Raw genomic sequence first — 25059 nt, 5'->3', positions numbered from 1 at the left:
TTTTTTTTTTGTTTCTTATTCTGTCTTCATCAATGATGACACCCTTGTGAAAAAGAAAGTTTCTTTCTTCATAAGGTTGAATGGTTCTTAAGATAACAAGAGTATAAGACCATAAGACTAATGACGATTTTTCATAAGACATATGTAATTCTCATACAAAAGTCACTAAATATTTCATATGTACTTAAAAAAAACTCGTTAACAATTAACACCCTTATTCATCACCTTATTTGTTATTCATTGAAACCATGAGGTTAAACCATCTTTTCCTCAACAAATTGGATGTACAAGTATTTTTTTTATTTTCATACAAGATATAAATTTAAATTCTCAATTGAATTGGTTTAGAAAACTTATCAACAAGTATTTATAGGAGGATAAGAATATAAGATAAATTTAAAAAGTAAAATAAATTAAATTTCTCTCGTAAATTAAACTGACTTATGCCTTAACTTGTGAAAATGTTAAATGAGTCTTCTAAAGTTTTTTTTAAAAGAAGTCTTCTAAAGTTATTGAAATGCATAAATTAATTTAAATTTACAAGTTTTTATTAATTTTACCTTGTTAAATTATTTCTCTATCTTAAAAGTACATGTTGAAAAATTATCTATTAGACCTATCGTTACATTAACTACTGCTCTAACATAGGCCTTGACCACCATGTTGTTGAGTAAATATGTCTTCTTGCATCATTTGATTCATTTCATCGTATTCGGGAAAAAATAATAATGTAGAAATATACGAATTATCATTTAAAAATAAGGACTATGTAATTATTTATTTTTTATCATTTTATTATTACGTACAAACATCAGCATTGGAATCAAATTAATGCACGATCTATGATTCTAATATTACAGGTTGTAAACACTTGAATTGAATATATAACGCATAATTGGGATTTCATATGTGCAACTATTTCAATTCCGATCATACAGCCTCTGTGGAAAAAAGAATAAGATAATTTGTATGTATTGTAGGAGTTTGTCATTGAAAGGGTACATCAGTTGTTTATAAATCATGAATTCTACCACTTAGAGAAATAAATTGTTTGTCTCTTAAAAACTTTCTGAAAAGCTAAAAATAAATAAATGTCTATTCAAAATAAATTGAACTCAACCACCAAACTTGCACTGAATTATTTTGTTACCATCTTCCAATCGCACCGTGATAATAGAAAACCTATTGTATAAGTTCTGTATAGTTTAGAACACATTCGAATTAGATGTTGCATGACCCAAATTGAGTCACTTGAAGAAATTGATATTCCCCTCATTCTGTCTGCCAACCCCACAAAATGGAGTGGGAGTGGAAAGAACATTACAACATATTTTGGAGGTAGCAACAGATTCAAAATTACAATTGAAACGGAACCATGACAGATAGGAACTTACCCAACTTGGGAACATACCCCACACTTATTTTACTACAGATTCGAGGAGAAGACAGAAAGCAAGAACATGCCTATATTTTCTGCTCTTTCTTAAGTAGAGCAGGTTGAATGTGCTGACTCTATATACATAAAATGAAGCCTATGCCTTTCCAAGGACAATTGTAGTAACTCTCAAGTCCTTGATTCTTCATATTCCTTGAGGAGTAAAATAATACACCTTGATACGTCACATTTGGAGGAGATTATTCACAGTAACCGTGACTGAATTTGTCCTTTGCAAGTCCTGCAATATTAATTGCTTTAGATTCTAATGCACATTACATCAAGCAAGCAATCTATATGATAAAATCATGGATCCAAAATAACAAGTAAACCCCCTCAACTATAGATCAATTGCAACTACACCCTTCAACTATAATATTTGGAAAGTAAACCCTTAAAACTTTGAATAAATAATATATGCTCCTGACAATACAATATATTTTTTTTTTTGAACTGCAAAAATAATTATATTAATAGATAAAGAGTACCAGGGGTACTACATAAACACAGGAGAGAGATCTCCTGATGAAGATACAGAAGACAGCAACCCAACAGAAAGACACCACAAACCCAACCCTACAGAGCAAAACTATATAAAGGCTAAGGACATTGCTGAGGACCAGTGGTGAAAAGGAACATTGAAATCTTTTTCCCACCCCTTCAGCCAAGACCAAGTGAGGAAAATTGTATTGTCCACCAGCTTAGAGATATCAAAAGACTGATTATGAAACACTAAGTCATTCCTGAATTTCCAAATTGACTTTGTAGCAGCCAACCACCATATCTTCCATCTTCTATTGATGTCCTTCCTTCCTGCTGTAGTTGAGTGCTGGAGAAAGTTATCCATCGGCCGATAGTGGAGAACTCTATCTTCCTTAACCCATGTATTGAATTCCCACCACAAAGGCAAAACTTTACCACATGTGAAGAACAAATGAGAGGCAGCCTCAGGTTGGCTTTGACAAAAGGGGCAGAGATCATTGTCAATGTCAACTAGTCTCCTAGATAAGTTATCCTTAGTAGGAAGCCTATCCCAAAGCAGTCTCCAAGCAAATGATAAGGCTTTTGGAGGGATTTTAAGATCCCAAAGCTGATGGAAACCCAGACATTGGACTCCAGAAGACTGCTCTGCTTTAATAAGGTTGTAAGCAGATTTGGTAGAAAAGATCCCATTAGATTCAGCTCCCCACACCCAAGTGTCCTTCAGATTACCATTTATACTGATAGCTGCAATTTGATCAATAAATATTGAAGCTATCCCCATCTCACTGTCAAACAAATTTCGTCTCCAAGAGAAACTCCATTCCCACCCATTTTCAGAAAAAGAACCCATATCTTCCACAATCTGTGATCTTTGGGAAGAAATTTGGTATAATTCTGGAAATTGGTCTTTAAGAGGTATCCCACCATCAACCCAAGAGTCTTCCCAGAAAAGAATCTGATCTCCCCTACCCACCTTCCAAGAAAACTGATTAGAGACATCAACCATACTCGGACGCTCATTAACAGACCTTAGGTCAGACCACCATTGAGAGAAATACTTCTTTGGTGGCCCCTGTTCCAAGCCTCTCCATCCCTTGTATTTAGAGACCAGGATCCTGCTCCAAAGCTGATCTGATTGGTGAAACATCAGCCATTTCCATTTGATTAGAAGAGCATTGTTGAGGACCTTAATGTCTTTGATCCCCAAACCTCCCATATCTCTAGAGGCACACACTTGTCTCCAAGCAACCCAGGCTATCTTCTTCCCTTCAAAGCTGCCACCCCAAAGAAATTGCCTTTGAATGGCAGTTAGCCTATTAATCACTGCTGAAGGGGCCCTGAAAAAAGACAAATACAACACTGGCAATGCTGTTAGGACAGCATTGATTAGGGTAATCCTGCCAGCCATTGAAATGCTTCTCTGGTTCCATTTATTCAGCCTAACCTCAAATTTTCTGATTATAGGTTCCCACACCACCATTCTTCTCAAATTAACTCCAATTGGTAGCCCTAGGTAACAAAAAGGGAAATGAAGCAGGGCACAATTTAAGTAAGCAGCGGCAGAAAGGCACCAATCCTCTGATTGCCCAATTACTCCAAATTGGCTTTTTGCAAAGTTGATTCTCAGTCTAGAAACCATCTCAAAACTTCTAAGAATGACCTTCACAGCTTTCACAATCTCCATAGAAGCTTCTCCAAAAAAAATAGTCATCAGCATATTGAAGAATATTCACACGCACCTTATTCTTCCCCACCAAGAAACTTTGAAAGCAGTTTTTGCTTGTTGCTTCCCTCATCAAACCTTCAGCAACCAAATCAAATAAAAGCGGGGCCAAAGGATCCCCTTTTCTCAAGCCTCTATGAGGCTTAAATTCAGAGGTTGGGCTTCCACTGACTAGGATAGATACAGAAGCTGAGGTGATGCATCCCTTGATCCAGCTAATCCATCTCTCATGAAACCCCATTCTTCTCATCATGTAGAAAAGGAATTGCCAAGACACAGAATCATAGGCCTTCTCAAAATCTACTTTAAAGACCAGACATGACCTCTTGAACCTCCTAGCCTCCTCAACAACCTCATTAGCAACCAGAACTCCATGGAGCAGCTGTCTATCTTTTACAAAGGCTGACTGCCTTTCATCAATGAGGTGAGCTTTTCTCAGCCTATTAGCTAGCAGTTTAGCAATGACTTTGTAGACACAGCCTATGAGGGAAATAGGTCTAAAGTCACTGATAGACTGAGGGTCCTTAACCTTAGGGATGAGAGCAATAAAAAAGGAATTACTGCCCTTAGGGAATGTAGCATTCACATAGAATTTTGCAATAAACCTTAGCAAGTCAGGTTTTAGCTCCTTCCAAAAGTGTTTAATAAACCTGAAGTTAAACCCATCTGGTCCCGGGCTTTTGACGCTGCCAAAATTCCACACAGCACACTTTATCTCCTCTTCATTAAAAGGCTCAACCATCATCTCCCTCTAAGTAGGAGACAGAGCATTAAAATAAACCCCATCCAAGTTAGGTTTGTTCAGATGAGGTTCATTAAATCTACTCTGGAAATGCTGCAAAATTTCTGCCTTAATCAAGTTAGGATTTTCTACCCAAATACCATCCTTCATCAGCCCCCTCAAAGTGTTTCTCCTCCTGCTATAGTTAATAATTTTATGGAAGTAAGAGCTATTACTATCCTCCTCCTTAATCCATTTGCTTCTTGATTTCTGTCTGACAAAAGATTCATGCAGGTTAGCCTTTTCCCATAGATCAGCTTGAATTTTCTTCAACTGTTGAACTTGCTGGTCAGAAGGCTGAGGAGGCATGGAATTCTCCAGATCATTCAAATTCTGTTGAAGCTGTTTCACCTTGAGACACAGATCACCTGCATTGTCTTTACTCCAACTTTTCAACCTTTGTTTGAGAGTCTTTAGCTTGCATTTTAGAGCAAAACCACCCCACCCCAAAGGCTGATTATCAGCCAGCAATCCCTCACCACCTTCTGATAATCCTTATTATTTAACCATCCATCAAAAACCTTAAAAGGCTTAGGGCCCCAATCAATGCTCTTGGATTTCATGATGATAGGACAATGGTCAGAGTAATTCCTTTCAAGGTTAAGTTGAGAACTATCTGGCCACTTAGATAGCCAACCATCAGAGACCACAACTCTATCCAATTTGCTTTTACTGGATCCATTGGGCCTAACCCAGGTAAAAGGCTTACCTGCACAAGGAATATCATCAACCTCCATAACAGCAAGACATTTATTAAATTCAGATATTATGTTGGTATCTGAATTGCCACGATTGCTCCCCATTCTTTTTGAGGGATGCCTGATACAATTAAAATCCCCAACAAGACACCAGCAATTGTCTTGGGATTGCATCTTCCTTCTACTCAAATCCTGCCACAGCTGTCTTTTACCCACAATATCACAGGGGGCATAAATGTTGACCACAACAACCCTTTGCAAATCAGCCAACCAAACCCCACCCAACATGATGAAACCCTTTTCAAAGACTCGAAGATCAACCTGAAAATTTTTATTATTCCAAACACACAGCAGCCCCCCAGTAGCATTCACAGCAGGCTGCCACTCCCAAGCAAGATCAGGATGACCCCACAAGGCTTGGCAAGATGCCTTATCGAAAGATTCCCTCTTTGTCTCTTGCAGACAAAGTAAGTCAACTTTAAGCCTACCCACCAGGTTCCTGATAGAGGCTCATTTAATACCTCTACCCAACCCTCTAATGTTATAGGAAAGGATATTCATCTGCAGATTTTTCTATTTCCCAGCTCCATAGCTTCCTTCCTATCACGAAATTCCATGTTGGCAAAGCTGTGGATATAGTCAGATTGATCTGTTTCAGCCTCCAAACCTAGGACTTTCCCAAGGTTCCATTGCAGTTGAACCTCTTCCAACACTGTTGTATTACACTCAATTGTGATTTCTAGACCCCTTTCTAAATCGAAATGTCTCTGATTTGGGCTTTTGTCTTGTATTTCATGCATGACATCCATTCCATTATCATCTTTTATTATTTGAGCTTCCTCTTCCACAGGCTCGAGAGATGGGGCTTTAGATTTAGCATGCTTTTGTCTAACATAGACTTTGGAATACATATCAGAAATTTCTTTAAAAGAATGGGCTGTGGGTGAGTGTCCATCCTTATTACTCCCCTCATTCTCCCGAAATGGGCCCAAGTTGTAACTTGGCCCAACATCTTTTTGGGTCTGCAAGGAGGGCAGACTTAGATAAGGATGTGTGTGCCTTTTATCTCCCACGCTTTCCCCATAAGGAGTCTGGACATTTGAAGCTTTATCTCCACAATTCAAAATATTTCCTCCAGGGTCACCGTTATGCTCCTGAGAAGCAGCTTTATCCATGTTCAGGATTGCCTCTTTTAAGCAACCATTTGCCTCTGCCTTTTCTGCACTTCTGCTTCCAGAGTCAACCTTTGCTGTATTCAGGCTCAGGGTAATCTTGACTTTATCCTCTGTTCCCTCTCTGCATGTGTCATCAAAGTAGTTGTTACCCAGCGGTCTGGACTGGTATGTGGTGTCGCGGCTGTAACCACTGGTTTTGTCATCTGACCAGTGGTTCGAGCGGAGTGTCGACTTCTTCAAGGATAGCTCTGGCGAGAAGGAGAAGGTGGTATCACTGTCATCATCGGCGTCAACATCGTTGCCTCCTTCCTCCGACGTTACCTCATCCGACCATGAGTCGGACGATAAAGTTCTCCTCAAATTCGAATCTCCATCGCCCCCTACTTCCTCCACCATCCACACCTTATAATTAATATCGCCGACACGGACATTGACCTCCTTCTGAATCGCCGGCGAGAGGGGTGTCCGAACCAACAGGCGAGCTCTGTCCAGCCGGCGACGGTCTTTAGTATCGTCGTCAGGTTCGATGACGTCGCCGACAGTGGAGACGACCGTCTTAATGTGCTCAAGCTCCCACGCCTCTATCGGGAAGCCCCACACTTGGAACCAAACAACCCGATTGTTGGGCCGACATCCCGGCTGCCACTTCTCCAAGGAATAGAAGAGTGAGTTCCCGCTATCAGTCTCCATATTGATAATCTGCTGCGCTTTTTCGTCCGACAGCCCAGAAAGAAGAATCATGTCATCTCCAAGGAATTTAGTACATATATTGTACCCTAAATCCCAGGCTATTCGGTCCTCCATTCTCTCCACCGCCATAGCTTTCTTTAGCTTCCCAACCCAAGCACCATTACACCAGTATTTCCTACCTTCTTGTGGTTTGATCGAAATGGTGGGTGTTAAAACCTCACATTTCGTCTTGTCCCCTTGAGAGTCACCCTTGATCGTCACTTCCGCATAGGATCTCAGTGTTGGTCTGCTGGTTACTTCTCGAGGTTTGCTGAACTCGCTGCTAGGCTCCCGTCCGTTAATACCCTTTTGTTGCAAAGCTAAGGTTCGAGTTGACCTTGCAAACCTAGGTAAGTTGACAAACAGCTTGTGGTTATTGATGAAGATGTTATCCAACTTCACCTCCAGTCATTTTGCATCCGAGACTCCTTTAAACTGCACAAAGCCGTATCTTCTGCCTTCCTTATTGCAGTGTTTGGCAATGTAAACCTCGCGCACATCACCCCATTGTTTAAACTTTTTCCAGAGCAGCTCTTCATTGACTTCATCTGGGAAGTGAGTGAAGTAGTAGGACGTGATATCCTCCTTATTCCTCCAGTTGAAATGGTGGTGTGTAGAGTTACCCCATGACGCGTGATTATATGGTTGTCTCTCAGCTAGTTTTATCTTCTTCAGTTCCTTTGTTGTCCTCCTGCTAACCACCTTAGTCCAGTTTCCTTCATTACCATGGCTATTATCCCTGCCATTGTCGTTAAGGTATAGCCTATCGTCTATTTTCTCCCTTTGTTCCCTCCACCTCTTCGAATGACCTGCTAAGTTCCTTCTGTTTTCTCTAGTGTTACCTCTGTCTCTGCTTATGATTCCATGGCTCCTATACTTCAGATCTCTCTGACGATGATGATGGTACTCTCTCTCTCCCTCTCTCTCTCCCTCCCCCTCTCCCTCTCTCTCCCTCTCCCCCTCTCCCGCTCTCTCTATCTCTCTCATGTATCTCAAGTAGTTGCATCAGTGTCACATTCTTCGACAATACAATATATATATATATATATATATATATATATATATATATATATATTGTCCTTCAATCACAAATCATCCTTCCTGGATGATGAATTTGTTGACTTTTATAATAAATATCTTAAAAGTCATACTAAGATGATTTCTGATTGGTTGGTCGAGTAAAAACTTCTACACCTGCATACTTTATGTCTTGGAATCAGCACCTTTATCCAAAGTCTATCAACATCAACTATAGGATGCAGAACAGTAATCAGAGGTGGCAATCCAATATGACGAAAATTTTCAGCATCAATTTTTTTAGTTTTGTTCATAACAAGCATACTTTGTCCTTGAGAAGTTGAAAATGAACTCTGACAATGACATGTATCATCAATGATCGTAAAAGTTATCCATCTCATGCCATTATGTCATTGACAGAATTTGGGAGATACTTCATTCACTGAGAAACTTTAAGGGTATACTAACTACCTAGACAATTTCTTTAGTTGCCTGCTATAGCCACAAGTAAAGTTTATGGGTTTGTGACAGTACAGATATTTTCCTATTACTAATGTCTTTGTGAGGATTAATAAAGAGAAGGCAGTAGGTTAATGTCTCACATGAGCTAGAAGGATAAGGTTGAATGGTATATGAGACAAGGGAGGGAGTGCAGGATGTCATTTGATATGGTTTCTGGGTTTGAAGTAGGAAGGTTTACACACCATCATAGCTGTTCTATCTCTTTTCTTTCTTCCCATATCAGAGTGTAATCTATTATCTATCTTCCTTGTACACTGATATTCATCAAATATCAGTAGCCGAAGTGTGCTTGCGAATATCATGTTTTTATTATAGCAATTCTATATCAGTTCACTTGTATGTTTCACCCAATAATGGATCATTCATTTTCTTATATATGAAACAGCTACATAATAAAAAGACTGACCGATACATGCAATCCAAAGAAAAACAAAATATTAAAGAAATAACATTTTGTAGACTTGTTACCCCTACAACCAATTTTTCTTAAATTTTTCATATTACAAAAGTCAGCCAAACCAATTCCATCCACCATTTTTATAAACATGATATCAGATCATTTCATTTACCCTTCAATACATTCTTATCCAAGTATTAAGAAAGTCATAAAATGAGGAAGAATACAGCAAAGAAGAAATCAACTGGAGTTACATTGAGTTTATAGATACATATGTAAGCGTCTTAGGAGATGAGAAAGAGAAAGGAGAGAGAGGAGAGAGATGAGAGAGAGGAGTGTGTGGAGAGAGACACTGGGTGGGTAAGAGTGACGAGTAGAGCCAAGAGAGGTGTGAGGAATCGTGTGAGCCTTAGAAAGGAACCCCATGTGAGGTATGCCGAGACAAGAGGAAGAGCACAGCAGAAGGCAGCTATAGTAAACTGGAGAGATCACACAGATATCTCTTCATTTTACTTTACAAGGTTTACGGATGATATCACAGAGAATGAACTCTGGCAGCATTTCAAAAGATGGGGTGATGTAAGAGAAATCTTCATACCCAATCGAAGGAACTACAATGGAAGAAGATACGGTTTCGTCCAATTTAAAGGGGTCCGAGACGTACAGCAGATGGCAAGGCAGCTAGATAACATTGTCATTGGAGGTCAGAAGCTCTTTGACAATATTCCCAAGTATAATCAAGAGAGACGAACACATGAAGACATGGGTAGACAAGCAAAGAACGAAAGAGGAGACATGCCCACACGATTTCAGCGAACCATGCAGCAATGCCAGAGAACAGCACTACCGTACGCGGATGTCGTGAGAAAGAAAAACACCACTCAGCCACGAAGACAGGACCAAAAGCAACCTGTTTGACGGGACGAAAGCAACACTTCCTCAGTACACTTAAATGTGAACAAAGAAGAAACCAAGTGGTTAGAGGACGCATGGGTTGGACGACTGACCAACCCCGCCAGGTTCGAAATGTTGGAAGAGGAGTTGAGATGGGAGCTGGGACTGGATTTAGCCCCGCGATACTTAGGGGATGATCAAGTTCTTTTAACTGGAATGAATGAAGACGAAGCTGAACGACTCATGAACGGCGGATTACATGGAACTATATCTCATTTCTATTCGTTGGAGAAGTGGAAGCCAAATCTTCGCACCGGAAATAGAATGGTGTGGGTCCACTGCTGGGGTATTCCACTTCAAGTCTGGGACAAGAATCGTATCAGGCAGATAGTTGGGACTATGGGAGACATGGTGGATGTAGACGAGGATGTCGAAACTAAACGACAAGTGGATAGGGCACGAGTCCTCATCAGGACCCCATGGCCGCCGACGATCAAGCACGTCATTTAAGTTCACGTCGACGACGAAACCTTCAAAGTTTCTGCTGTTGAGGAGTGCGGGTCCATGAGTTGTGAGCACCACAGTAGGGGCAGCAGTTACAGTGACTCGTCGGAAGAAAGGGAATCTGCCGATAGCCTTGCCGGAGACGAATTTCTACAAGCGACAACTTTTGCGGGTACAAACCGAGAGCTGACGCGAGACTCGCCGTTGAATCAGCGCTCCAACTCCCCACATAGCTCTATTGTGCCAAACACCGGCGTCGGAGACACGACACTGACTGGAATGCCCACTAGATGGAAGCAGACCGAAGACCCGATGGATAAGGAGGAAGGCCCGCGGGTAATGACTGGAAAGAATGATGAGGAAACGGTCAATGCCAATATCGAGACGCATGCAGCAAAGTTCCCAACTGTGGAAAGCTACTTCAACGGTCAAGAGATACGAGCCTGTGTCTTTCACCAAAATAGGCAGAGAGAGAAGGGGGAGACTAGTGGTGTACAGTGTCAGCCCCCTTCACCTCCACGTGATTATGCAGCAAAGAACACATCAACAAAAGGAAAGCAGGCTTTTGGTAAATGACGGGGCACATGACATAGAAGAATGCTTTGAACATCAGAATATGACATTACAATATGGGCCTAACTTGGGCCAGCCATCCATATTACTTAATGAACCTACAAGCTACTTGGGCCACACCCCCTCCAAAAATAAAAATGAAATGGGATGTAACTGGCAGGTATACTCCCGCGAGAGTTGGTCCCATAGGAGACATCAAAGGCTAGAAGGGCAAATACAAATGAAGGCAAACTATGAGCAACCAAATAACATACAGCAAGATAACAGAAGAAATAACTCTAGCAGTGGGACAAGAGATATCAACAGAGACTTTGAAGAGGAGGCAAATACAGATAATATACAGACCCAGGAAGCAATTAAAATGTGGGAAATGATCCAACAATTGGGGGTGACAGTGGAAAACATAGAAGATGACCAGCAAAGCAAAATTCTACAAAAATTAAGTAGTATGGAGACCAGAGACAAGATAGAAGCTGAGAGGTTGGGAGCTAATGTAATGGATCCATGAATATAGCCTCATATAATGTTAGAGGTCTGGGGAGGGGAGTAAAATGGGCTGCCATAAGGAGATTGATCAACAAAGAAAATATTCATATATGTCTTCAGGAGACTAAGAAAGACACTATTGATAAGTCATTATGTCAGACTCTATGGGGAAGTACTGAAGTTATGTGGGAGATGCAGCCTGCAAACAATTCAGCTGGTGGCATTTTGTGCATGTGGACTGAAACAGCTTTCAAGCTACAAAATAAGGTCATTGGAAATGGATTCATTTACTTGGAAGGAGAATGCATCAGAGAAGCCCAGAAAATATGCATTGTGACAATATATTCTCCTTGTGACATACACAACAAGAGAATATTGTGGGATTCAGTGAGACAGCTGAAACAATCATCCCAAGTAAGATTATGGTGTGTGCTTGGGGACTTTAATTGCATAAGGAACCCAAATGAGAGAATTGGAAAATCTGAAAGGCTACTTGGAGACAATAGTATTCAAGAATTCAATGAATGGATTGATGATTTGGAGGTCTTGGAGGTTCCTTCTGTGGGCAGACAATACACTTGGTTTAGACCAAATGGTGAGTCTAAAAGCAGACTAGACAGGGCATTAATATCCCCTGAATGGAGGGACACATGGCCAGAAAGTGTGCAGTTTACCTTACCAAGAAATTTTTCGGACCACTGTCCTATTCTACTTAGAGCTAACAATGTTGATTGGGGTCCTAAACCTTCTAGGATATTAAATTGCTGGTTAACAGATAAGTCCTTCAGAGAAGTAGTACATCAATGCTGGAATTCTGTCCAAGTTTCAGGATGGAGAGCATATGTATTAAAAGAAAAAATCAAAAGGCTGAAGTGCAGACTAAAGATATGGAACAAGGAACAATATGGAGATAGCTTTAAAAAAGTCCAGAACCTGGAAGAGAAGCTAAATAAGCTAGAGGAGGACACACTACATAGACAGCTGACTGATCTGGAAATTTGTAAAAGAAAGCAGCTGCAGGAAGCTTTGTGGATGGCTGCCCAAGCCCATGAATCATTGCTAAGGCAGAAATCTCGATCAAGATGACTAAAGGAGGGTGATTGTATCACTAGATATTTCCATATCAGGATGAATGTAAATAGAAACAGAAATTGCATTAAAGGACTACTCATTGGGGGTATATGGATAGATGAACCTAACAAGGTGAAGGAAGAAATCAGAACCTTCTTTTCCAAGAGATTTCAAGAAGCAGATATTCATAGACCTAAGATTGATGGTATTAGTTTCAAAACCATAGATCAACAGCAGAATTCCATGCTTGTGGCCCCTTTTCAGGAGATAGAAATACAGAATGCAGTTTGGGAGTGTGGCAATGATAAGAGCCCAGGTCCTAATGGCATTAATTTCAGATTCATAAAGCAGTTCTGGGATACATTAAAGCATGATATATTTAGATATATCCACGAGTTTCAAGCTAATGTTGCTATTCCCCAAGGTTGTAATGCTTCTTTTATAGCTCTTATTCCCAAGATATCAAACCCACAACATTTGGGAGAGTATAGACCCATCTCCTTAATTGGATGCATGTACAAGATAGTGGCGAAATTGCTTGAAAACAGAATCAGAAAAGTGATGCCAGCAATAATTGAGGAAACACAATTTGCTTTCATTGAAGGTAGACACTTGCTGCAGAGTGTACTTATCACCAATGAGATAATAGATGAAGCAAAAAAGAACCACAAGCCTTGCCTTATATTTAAAATAGACTTTGAGAAGGCATACGATTCGGTATCTTGGGAATTCTTGTTGTACATGTTAAGAAGGTTTGGATTCAGCTCTCGATGGATCAAATGTATTGAAGGAAGTATAAAGTCTATGTCAATGTCAGTTTTGGTGAATGGAAGTCCCACAACTGAGTTCCTACCTCAAAAAGGAATTAGACAGGGGGATCCGCTAGCACCCTTCCTGTTTAATGTGGTGGTGGAAGCCTTATCTGGTTTACTGAGAAAGGCAGTAGCTGAAAATATGTACAAAGGCTATCCAGTGGGATCTAAAAAGGTTGACATAAGTATTTTACAATATGCGGATGACACCATATTTTTTGGAGAAGCAAATATGGAAACTGTGAGAGCTTTAAAGACTACTTTGAGGGCTTTTGAGTTAATCGCAGGCCTAAAAATCAATTATGCAAAGAGTTACTTTGGAGCTTTTGGGGTTTCAGACCAGTGGAAGAGTGATGCGGCTAAATATCTAAACTGCAGTCTGCTAACTATTCCTTTTACATATCTTGGCATACCTATAGGGGCTAATCCGAGGCGAACACAAATGTGGGACAACATCGTCCACGAATATGAGAGGAAATTGGCAAAATGGAAACAAAGATATATCTCATGGGGGGGAGAGTGACATTAATTCAGGTTGCACTAACATCAATCCCAATTTATTTCTTGTCTTTTTTCAAGATCCCAAAAACAGTGGTGGAAAGGCTAAAAAGGATACAACTTTGATTTTTGTGGGGTGGAGGACTAGATCAAAATAAGATCGCAAGGATTAAATGGGACCAAGTATGTTTGCCAAAGGAAAAAGGTGGGCTGGGGATTAAAGATATTGATACCTTTAACCTTGCATTGCTTGGCAAGTGTAAGTGGAATCTAATGCAAGAGAAGGGAGAGATATGGTCCAGAGTGTTGGAGTCAAAATATGAAGGGTGGAGGAGTCTTCATGAAGCAGGGAGGGAAGGACACCAAACTGTGTGGTGGAAGGATTTAAAACAAACAGTAAATTTTGCACATCAGGGAGACATCGTTCACAGCAAAATGAGGTGGAAGGTCGTAGGTGGGGATAAGATTAGGTTCTGGGAAGACAAGTGGAGTCAGCAACAACCTTTAGCAGAGAGATATCCTAGACTGTATCTAATATCATCACAGCAGAACCAAACCATTAGACAGATGGGACATCATCTACATTCAGGGTGGGAGTGGCATTTTATGTGGAGAAGATCGCTGTTTGATAATGAAATCGAGTCAGCCATCAATTTCCTAAGGGAGATCGAAGGCATGAACATTCAGCAGCAAGGATCAGATCAATGGGAGTGGTTAGGTGATCAATCAGGAAATTATTCGACAAGCAGCGCATATAATCTGATTTTGGAAACTATTACAGGAGGTCGGCAAGAGGAATGGTGTAAGGAATTATGGAAGATTAGAATTCCTAGCAAGATAACGGTATTCGCTTGGCGGTTAATAAGGGACATGTTATAATTATGGGTATTATTAGATGTATCTTTAGAGTAGATTTCCCTATTTTATCTTGTTGTAGAAAACAGCAGTGTGTACTGTCTTGTCAAAGCTTGTCAAGCTGTCTCTCTCCTATTTGTATATATATATGTTATTTGAATGAAATAAAACTAAGCAAGTGAGTGAAAAGTTTTCCTCCTCACATATTCAAAGCTTCAAGTTAGTACCAGAGCGGGTCGTAACCGCCGCCGTCCGCCGCCGGCCGTTTCAACCGGCAACTACAGGGTTCTGTGCGCCTCGAGGAGCGCAACCCAGCCCAACTAACCGCTGGGCCAGGAGCTTCCCCACGCGCCGTCTCCGTGCGCGCCAAACGCCGGCGCGTGACCACCACGTGCCGCCCTCCCCTTGCCGGAAACGCGCGCATTTGCTTCCGACCGTCTCGTCGGGCTCTCCTGAGTCCATATCAGCCATTAGTTTTTGGTTTCGGCACTTCGTTGAGTGACCTTGTGCCTTCCTTGTCTCTCTACTTTAGTTTCCTTTGATCTGTGAGTGAAAATGGCTTCGTCTGGCCCAGTACTTTCGTTTTCTAGAACTCCCACTATCACAACAGCAAAGCTCAATTGGAAAAATTACTTATCCTGGTCTGCTTCAATAGAACTGTGGTTCCTTGGGCAAGGGCATCATGACCATCTTGAAAAAGATGCTGAGGCAGTTCCGGATGATAAGAGACCTGAGTGGGAAAAGTTAGATTATCAGCTCTGTGCTGTCTTATGGCAGTCAGTTGAGGCAGATGTTTTGGAGATTCTCATATCGTTCAAAACATGCTGCTCTTTTTGGAAAAAGGCCCGGGAAATCTTTGCCAATGATATTCAGAGTTTGTTTGATGCAACCATGAAGGTCACAGCTCTCAAACAAACCAACCACGATATGATTGCACACATAGGTAAAGCTCGGGCAGCAGTGGAAGAATTGAAGAGGCTCCTTGTGGCTGAATCGTTGGAGGAAGTGAATAGAAAGCTAGATAAGTTCAATATGGTTCTCATCTTGAGGAGTCTACATTCAGACTTTGATCACGTTCGTGATCAAGTCTTAGCTGGAGATCAGGTTCCATCGATGGATTCTCTCATCACTAGGCTGCTTCGTGTTCCCCATGCATTGAAAGAAGAAAATCCGGCTGATGTAGTGGAGACGTCAGCCATGGTTGCACCTCGTGGGAGAGGGGGAGGACGTAACAGTAGAAGAGGCCGCGGTGGGAGAGGTGGACGTCCTCAATGCACATATTGCAAGAGGATGGGCCACACACAAGAGACTTGTTACTCCTTGCATGACTTCCCTGACAAAGTAGCTCAGGTAACTCAGACCGAAACCGAAAAATCAGAATCTAAGTTCTCTGATAAAGAATATCAAGAATATTTTAAGCTGAAATCTGAGAAATCCAACAGCCAGACTTCATCTTCCTCTGTACCATGTTATTCAACAACATGTATTTCTCAATCTATCGATGGTCCCAGTCCTTGGATACTTGATTCAGGTGCCTCTGATCATATTTCTCGTAACAAGTCTTCTTTTACATCCATTTCTTTTCTAAAAATTTCTCATCTTGTTACTGTGGCTAATGGTTCCAAAGTTGCAGCTCAAGGGAGTGGTCAAGTGTCTTTATCTTCCTCATTGAAGTTGGATTCTGTTTTGTTTATTCCTCAATGTCCCTACAATTTAATTTCATTGAGTCAGTTAATCCGTTCATTAAATTGCTCAGTAACCTTTACCGCTAATTCTTTTGTTATCCAGGAACATGGCACGGGTCGACTGATTGGAGAAGGACGTGAATCACGAGGACTTTACTACTTGAAGCCCAACTTTTCTGTTTTTTGTTCAGCAACTTCAAACCCCAAACTTTTGCATGATCGTCTAGGTCACCCAAGTCTACCAAAACTGAAAATGATGGTCCCTAGTTTGAAGAATCTTCGAGTCTTAGAATGTGAACCTTGTCAACTAGGAAAACATGTTAGGTCCTCATTTCCACAAACTGTTCAAAGATGTAATTCAGCCTTCTCTATCATTCATTCTGATATTTGGGGACCAAGTCGTGTTTCCTCTTTTGGTTTTCGATATTTTATAACTTTTATTGATGAATTTTCTAGATGTACTTGGGTTTATTTAATGAAAGACAGATCTGAACTTTTGCCTATTTTCATGTCCTTCCTCAATGAGATTGAAAACCAATTTAAAACAACAATTCAGGTTTTCAGAAGTGATAATGCCAAAGAGTATTTCTCATGATTTCTCCTCTTTGTTATCTTCAAAAGGCATTCTACATCAATCTACATGTCCCCATACACCACAACAAAATGGTATCGCCGAAAGGAAAAATCGTCATCTCCTTGACATCACACGATCACTAATGTTAGCCTCTCATGTTCCCACACACCATTGGGGGAATGCGATGCTTACTGCTTGTTTCCTAATTAACAGAATGCCTTCCTCCTCTCTTGAGAATCAAATTCCTCACTCAATCATTTTCCCTCATGATCATTTATTCCATGTTCCACCTAAAGTGTTTGGTTGTACTTGTTTTGTTCATGATCTCTCTCCTGGTTTAGACAAACTTTCTGCCCGCGCAATCAAGTGTGTCTTTTTAGGTTATTCTCCTCTTCAAAAGGGTTACAAATGCTTCTCACCATCCACCAGGCGATACTACATGTCTGCAGATGTAACCTTCTTTGAAGACACACCATTCTACCCATCATCTACTGACCATTCTTCTTCCATCCAGAATGTCCTTCCAATTCCCTCTCCATGTCCTTTAGATACCTCAAATCCAGATGTCAGTGAGGTTCCTTCTTCTCCACCTCATCCAACTGATGTTGCTTCTCCACCTCTTCTCACAAACCAATGCAGGATACAGCCAGTTGGTCCTTCAGTACTTGAAGCTTCTCCTCATGATTCTCCTCCTTCTTCAATCAATCCTCAAGCCATGGATCCTGCTACTTCTCATCCCTCTGATTCAGATTGGCCCATTGCCATCCGAAAAGGTACTAGATCCTCTCGTAATCTTCATCCTATCTAAACTTTTTGAGTTATCATCGTTTGTCTCCTTTATATTCTTCGTTTGTTTTCTCTCTATCTTCACATTCTGTCCCTTCTAATATTCATGAGGCACTTAGTCATCCTAGATGGAGACAAGTTATGATTGATGAAATGCAGGCTCTTGAACATAGTGGTACTTGGGAACTTGTTTCTCTTCCTCCCGGTAAGAAGGCTGTGGGTTGTAGATGGGTCTACGCAGTTAAAGTTGGGCCTAATGGTGAAACTGATCGACTTAAGGCTCGATTAGTAGCTAAAGGCTATACTCAGATATATGGCCTTGATTATTGTGACACCTTCTCTCCGGTAGCTAAGATCACTACTGTCCGTCTCTTTCTTGCTATGGCTGCCATGCGTCATTGGCCTCTCCATCAGCTTGATATTAAAAATGCATTCCTTCATGGTGATCTTGAGGAAGAAATTTATATGGAGCAACCTCCTGGGTTTGTTGCTCAGGGGGAGTATGGTCTTGTTTGTAAGTTGCATCAATCTCTCTATGGGTTGAAGCAATCCCCTCGGGCTTGGTTTGGTAAATTCAGTCATATTGTTCAACTTTTTGGGTTGAAACGTAGTGAGGCTGATCATTCTGTTTTTTATTGTCATTCATCCCCTGGAAAATGTGTTTACTTGATAGTATATGTTGATGATATAGTGATTACAGGGAATGATGCTTCTAAGATTATTCAGCTAAAGGAGCACTTATTTAGTCATTTTCAACCAAAGACCTGGGATATTTGAAGTACTTCCTTGGTATTGAGGTGGCTCAGTCAGGAGATGGTATTATGATCTCTCAAAGGAAGTACGCCCTTGACATTTTTGGAGGAAACAGGCATGCAGAATTGTAGACCTGTTGATAGTCCTATGGATCCGAATCTGAAGCTTCTTGCAGATCAGAGTGAAATGTATTCTGATCCCGAGAGATATAGAAGACTTGTGGGAAAACTCATCTATCTCACCATTACAAGACCTGATATTTCCTTTGATGTTGGAGTGGTGAGCCAATTTATGCATAATCCTCGTGTTGATCATTGGAATGTTGTTATGCGTATTCTTAGATACATTAAAAGAGCTCCAGGTCAAGGATTACTTTATGAAGACAAAGGTAATACACAAGTATCTGGATATTGTGATGCAGATTGGGCTGGTTGTCCTATGGATAGGAGATCCACATCCGGATATTGTGTCTCTATTGGAGGGAATGTTATTTCTTGGAAAAGTAAGAAGCAAACTGTTGTTGCTAGATCTAGTGCAGAGGCTGAATATAGATCTATGGCTGTAGTTACATGTGAACTTATGTGGGTCAAACAAATTCTTGAAGAGTTGAAATTCTGCAAAGTGATGCAAATGAAGTTGTATTGTGATAATCAGGCTGCTCTTCATATTGCTTCAAATCCAGTCTTCCATGAGAGAACCAAGCACACAGAGATTGACTGTCACTTTATTCGGGAGAAGCTACTGTCTAAAGAGATTGTCACTGAATTCATTAATTCCAATGATCAGCCAGCAGATATTTTGACTAAATCCTTAAGGGGGCCTAGAATTCAGTTTATATGTTCCAAGCTTGGTGCATATAATTTATATGCTCCAGCTTGAGGGGGAGTGTTATAATTATGGGTATTATTAGATGTATCTTTAGAGTAGATTTCCCTATTTTATCTTGTTGTAGAAGACAGCAGTGTGTACTGTCTTGTCAAAGCTTGTAAAGCTGTCTCTCTCCTATTTGTATATATATATGTTATTTGAATGAAATAAAACTAAGCAAGTTAGTGAAAAGTTTTCCTCCTCACATATTCAAAGCTTCAAGTGGACAGACTACCAACAAGGATGAATCTGCATAGGAGACAAGTACAGATTCAGGATTTGCGTTGTCCTTTTTGCAGGGGTGCTGAAGAGGAGGCATCTCATCTGTTCTTCCATTGCATCTTGATCCAACCAATTTGGTGGGAATCGATGTCTTGGTTGAACTTAAAAAGTGCCTTTCCTCTCGGGCCTAAACAACACTTTCTCCAGCATATTTTCATCCAGGCAGAAGGGTTAAGGGTTAAGAGGTGGAGATATTGGTGGTTGGCGGTAACTTGGGCTATTTGGAAATTAAGAAACAGAATTCTATTCTCAAATGCAGAATTTGATGCTAATAGATTGTTTGATGAAGCTATTTTCTTGACCTGGACTTGGCTTAGACATTTTGAGAAACATTTCACAATCCATCTAAATCAATGGTCAAGCAATATTAGGCGGGGTTTTCTTATGTAATGGGTGTTACAATTAGAACAAAATACATGTTCTCCTAATATCTAGAATACCTTATTTTGGTGTCTAGATATGAGGATGTATATCCCTTTGTACTACACCTCTGGTACTGTTTTGATCATATATATATAATATATTTAGTTTTGCTGATCAAAAAAAAAAAAATGCAAATGATTGAGCAGTATCACTAATAGACTGCTACATTACATCAATCGTTTTCCAATATTAAAGGCTTTGGTGACATTAAAATGAACATAATACAACGAAGAAAGTCAAGAATAACAGACCACTACAGTGCCCTTCTAAAGAGATGTTACTACAACAGCATCTTAAAGTACAGACAAGTGAAACTACAAAGTTACATTATAAACTTCATTTATTGGCCCTCAACCATCACACATACCCAATATTAAATGCTTAAACAAAATTTCTCTAATGAATGGAAATGGTTTTGAAAACTCTGGCACATTATATAATGCAAATATCCAAAACACACCTGGAATATCATGTCATCCGGAATATGAGGTAGAACCTCCCGAACAGTCTCAGCCATGGCAAGTATATTTGCAACATCATCATTAGCTGACTGTGAAGCATTCCTTAAATGTAAACTACCAGTTCTTTCTGGCAATCTTCCACCAGGGGGAGAAATGGTTGAACCACTTGCAGAAGCCTGAGAGGGATTAATGGGCCAAAGGTTCCACGCGGTATCTTCAAAGGCAGTCTGAGCATAGGTTTCTCCAACCGATGCAAGATGCCTCATCATCATTTGAACTCTTCCCAATCCAACTGTTCTGATAGCAGTAGATGGACCAGCCCCATCAACACCTTGATTTGGCCAAGAATGCCACCAACCTGAGTCCAGCCCTGCACCCCTAGATAAGAAAAAGTAAAATCAGCAAAAGAGAATGCATCAATACATGCAAGATAACAAATCTATATATTTTAAATGCAGTGGGTAACTACTAGGTTTGTCAATAAAAAGAAGAAAAAAAGTAATCAACCATTCTTTTCTTGCAATAAATCAAATAAGAGGGAGTTAGGTAATATTTCCTTACGGTAGTTATTGTAGAGTCAATATCCTTTATTTATTTTGATTATTGAACATATTTCCTTTTACAGAGTCCAATAGATGGATACAACTATACTTCTTCATTCAAAAAATGAAGTTCCTAAACATAAGAAATAGCATCATTAGGAGACAATATAAACATTTTAAAGGATCTGGTGCTTGTATTTCTTAAAGTATTTGATTTGAAAAAGATAAATTTCTCTTCCAAATCGTTTGCAAAAGATAAATTCAGTGAACAAAAAGTTTGTTCCCCTTCTCTACTTTTACAAATATCTTTTAAAGACTTAAAGGACCTAAACAGCTACATCCCCTGATATCCATTTCATGTGTTTTCAAAGTTCGGGGTCACAGTCATTTTCACAACATTGAGAAGTGGCCAGTCAACTTCAGAATTGCCACCTTGGAATTCTTTTGCTTACTCTGGGTTTCACCAGCCTCTACAATCACACTTTCAATTCATTTTTTCAGAGGCTTTGGTAGAACAAAGAAATACAAGACCATGCTGCTGTGTCCTCCTTTTTCAGGGTTGTGGTGTTTATGGTTGGAAAAAAAAATAGATCAAGGATCTCCAGCAGAGATTCCATTCATGCTCTTTTATTGAAATAACTGCTTAATTGACTACCTCCAGGATTCCAGGTGCTTCCTTAAGTTCAACTGAGTGATTGAGGAGTTCTATTGAGTTTATTTCTTTGCTTTTATTATTAGCGTTTTCATTTGTTAGGCATCTGTGCTTACGAATTTTGTATCACCTTCAGTTGTGGCTTAATAACTTTTCAAAACTACATTTTTAACAAATAAATAACAGCTAAATTCAAAAAAGAGAGATAAGCCCATGTAGCATTGAGTATGAAGATTGAACCTCCAAGGAACACCTTCAGGAGTGTTTAGTGTCTGATTTGGATACAATCCTGCAGGCATGGTATGCCTAGCAGAGTTTGGCCGATCCAATCCAGCACTTATTTGCCGTGCAAGTTGCTCATCACTAGATATCGTCCCCACATCGGAGTTTGTTTGATTTTCAGGCACACCCGCAAAAAGTGGCTTTCGGCATGTTGGACAAGTATACATCTCAGTCAGGCCTTGATCCAACCTGGAATCAGTAAAGCAACCAATAGTATCTCAATAAGATTAACCCAAATAGAAAAGGATAAAAGTCCATAAAAGCAACCCTACCAAGATCTCAAACATGCAAGATGGAAGAGATGATTGCAGTTTAGCCTTTTAGCCTTAGTCATTGGTTCCTATCATAAACGCATTCATAATATTATTTAAAAATATATCCAACCAATACCAAGATCAATCAGAGGGCAGCAAACTAGCATACTCTACAAATAGCACATTCATCATCATATGCTCTTAGCTCCTCAGTTGTTGCATCAGGAAGAGCTGCATGAAGTGTTCCTAGAGCTATCCTTAGCCTGATAAAGCCTTTTATGCGATTTATTATTGCACTAAGCAATGCCTGCTCAAAACAACATCAATGATTACAAGTAGTTAATATGCAAATGTCAGTTAAATTTCTGTGGATAGTAAAATTCATGAAGAATCAAGAATGAAATAATTACACGTATATTTAGAAATATGAATGCATCTACTAGATGGAAAGCCATGCCATGAAGCCACCATATATACAAGTAATGGCCAAGTGCCATAAAAAATGTTGCCATGTCTAAGAAAAACCCCAAGTTCCGAATGAGAATTCCCTTCAATTCCAACAATGAACCTGCAGTTACACCACTTAATCAGGAAGCTAGAATTAAGTTCCTCCAAGGACACAAAGATATATCTTGTGACTTAAAAAACCAAGCTTCATCTTTCATGCAAACAAACCGATGAAATAAGTAAATTAGTGATCTTTTATTTTCAGACAAAAGAAAGGACTTATATTTCAAAAAGATAGCAATTTATTGGTATTGCAAACCATCAAAGTAAATGAGCAACCAGGGGGAAAAGTAGTGACAATCTAAATTATGTGTAGAACAGAAAGATGCATATTCTTAATATCCCAATCATATTGATGAGTTATTCGATGTTTAAAAAACAGATTTTTATCCAAACTACCTGCAGTTAACATGTCAAGCAGTTTAGGTGTTCGGAAATCATTGCTATTGCAAGCTGAATGATGCAGCCATATGTCAAGCAACTGAAATCCATGTATCAAAATGGCCTACAAATCATATAACACACAAAACAACATTAAACCCGGCAACAGTACCTCATAGGAAGCTAACCAGATGAATGTATCTCAAATCTGCAAAGATGCATTCTAAATACCTGTAGGGTCTCAAAAACAATACTGAAAGGCTCAAAGAATAATAACAGATACATAGAGGACCCATGTGTTCGATATATTGTCAGACAAAACCTTATCCTAGGAGCATAAAAAAGTTAAGTGTCAGAAGCATTCAGAAGCTATCCAATTACAATAATAACAGAGATTGTTTCAGCATTCATGAAAATTAAATCTGAACATATTCAAAGTGAATTGACTATATTATAAATTTAAAAAGTAAAATCATAAATTCTACAGTTAGCTCCCCAGAAGTACACTTTAGAGACTATAACGATTGACATGATGCACATACAATGAAAAAGAGCAGCATTCAGCAGCAACTTTCCAATAAAAAAAGTCAACTTTCAGGGAGATGCCAAAGGAGCCAGTGTTATCAAATTGCAGTTATGGTAGTGCCATAGCGGTTTGGCGTGGCTTTTTTTTTTTACAAAATGCCAAAGAATAGCGGTGGCGTGGCGGGTTCTGTATGGCATCTGCAACATTGCTGCTGCTGCTGGACAACCTCCAATAATGACTCTGACACCGGTGACGGCAGTGGCGGCAATCTAGATGCCAGCAACAACCTCACCAGCGACTCTGCCCTCCCCGGTGCATTTGGCTCTGTTATTTGTGTTTTTTTTGTCTTTCCTTCCTCCGGCGACTGCTATCTCTGGCAACAGCTATTGATCTTCTGTTTTTGTTTTTTTCATCGTTCAGCCTTTTTCTACAATGGCTGAACCACACTACACAAGGTGGAAAAAATAGCAGACCCAGGTTGGAAGTATTGTCATCCACAGGTGGAAGGGGATACAAACACCAGTGTTTGTAATTACTGTTCAAAGGTCGCCAAGGGAGGAATAACCAGAGCCAAAGAACACTTGGTAGGGAAGCCAGGTAATGTTGCTGCTTGCAAAAGACCCCACCAGCCATTGTTGCAGAGCTTAAGGAATATATGGCTAGCAAAAAGAGTGGGTTCAGTAGTGTTGCTACTGCTAGTGTGCCAAATTTCAGAGATTCTGAGTTAGGTTATCCAATTGAATATGATTCCAGTGAAGATGAGATTGAGAACTGTGACACTGCTGCTGCTTCTGCTGCAAAGAGAACGAATGCCCCTAAAAAAGGCCCAATGGACAGGTTTTGCAAGAATTCAGCAGATGAAACCAGTCTGAAAATAAGATATTGAGGCAAACTAACATAAAAGAGTCAACGGAAAAGAATGAAGTTCTGAAGGTGCACCAACATATTGCTCGCTTTTTGTACCAAGCCGGTTTGGCATTCAACCTCGCTTTTTGAGTTGCTGGATGTTATTGTGGAGGAAGTTGGAGAACAGAATGTGGTTCAAGTTATCACTGATAATGGGAGCAACCATGTTGCAGCGGGTAAGATATTGATGGAGAAAAGAAAACATATTTTAGACTCCTTGTGCAGCCCATTGTATTGACTTGATGCTTGAAGACATTGGGAAGCTTCCCTTGATAAAGAAGACAATTAGAAGGGCAAACAATCTAGTTGAGTTTATCTATGCTCATTCTAGTACTTTGAGCTTGTTGAGAAATTGTACAAACCAGAGGGAATTGGTGAGACATACTATTACTAGATTTACCACTTCATATCTAACCTTAGAAAGGCTCCACAAAGAGAAAACTGATATCAGAAAGATGTTTATTTCTGATGGGTGGAAAGCAAGTACAAAGATGTATTTGAAATCATTGATCAAAGATGGAATTG

General features: G+C 39.9%; 1 protein-coding gene across 3 annotated transcripts in view; it reads right to left on the bottom strand.

Moving 5' to 3' along the window:
* Window positions 1-1115: 1115 nt before the first annotated feature.
* Window positions 1116-25059, bottom strand: part of LOC114409462 (E3 ubiquitin protein ligase RIN2-like) — a 37498-nt gene continuing 13554 nt past the window's right edge. For 2 of the 3 annotated variants that reach the window (XM_028372934.1, XM_028372933.1), the window contains exons 6-13: window positions 23334-23430; window positions 23121-23226; window positions 22625-22782; window positions 22384-22521; window positions 22233-22300; window positions 21919-22149; window positions 20484-20862; window positions 1243-1676 (exon numbers count right to left, since the gene is read on the bottom strand). In XM_028372934.1, the coding sequence (XP_028228735.1) occupies window positions 1620-1676; window positions 20484-20862; window positions 21919-22149; window positions 22233-22300; window positions 22384-22521; window positions 22625-22782; window positions 23121-23226; window positions 23334-23430 (1234 nt within the window). In that variant the 3' untranslated portion in view covers window positions 1243-1619. Of the gene's footprint in view, window positions 1677-20483; window positions 20863-21918; window positions 22150-22232; window positions 22301-22383; window positions 22522-22624; window positions 22783-23120; window positions 23227-23333; window positions 23431-25059 lie in introns of all 3 variants that reach the window. The other variant, XM_028372932.1, reaches the window with a different exon arrangement.

Source organism: Glycine soja, chromosome 4 (assembly GCF_004193775.1).
Source record: "Glycine soja cultivar W05 chromosome 4, ASM419377v2, whole genome shotgun sequence".
Taxonomy (NCBI): domain Eukaryota; kingdom Viridiplantae; phylum Streptophyta; class Magnoliopsida; order Fabales; family Fabaceae; genus Glycine; species Glycine soja.
This window is presented reverse-complemented; position numbering and strand designations above follow the sequence as displayed.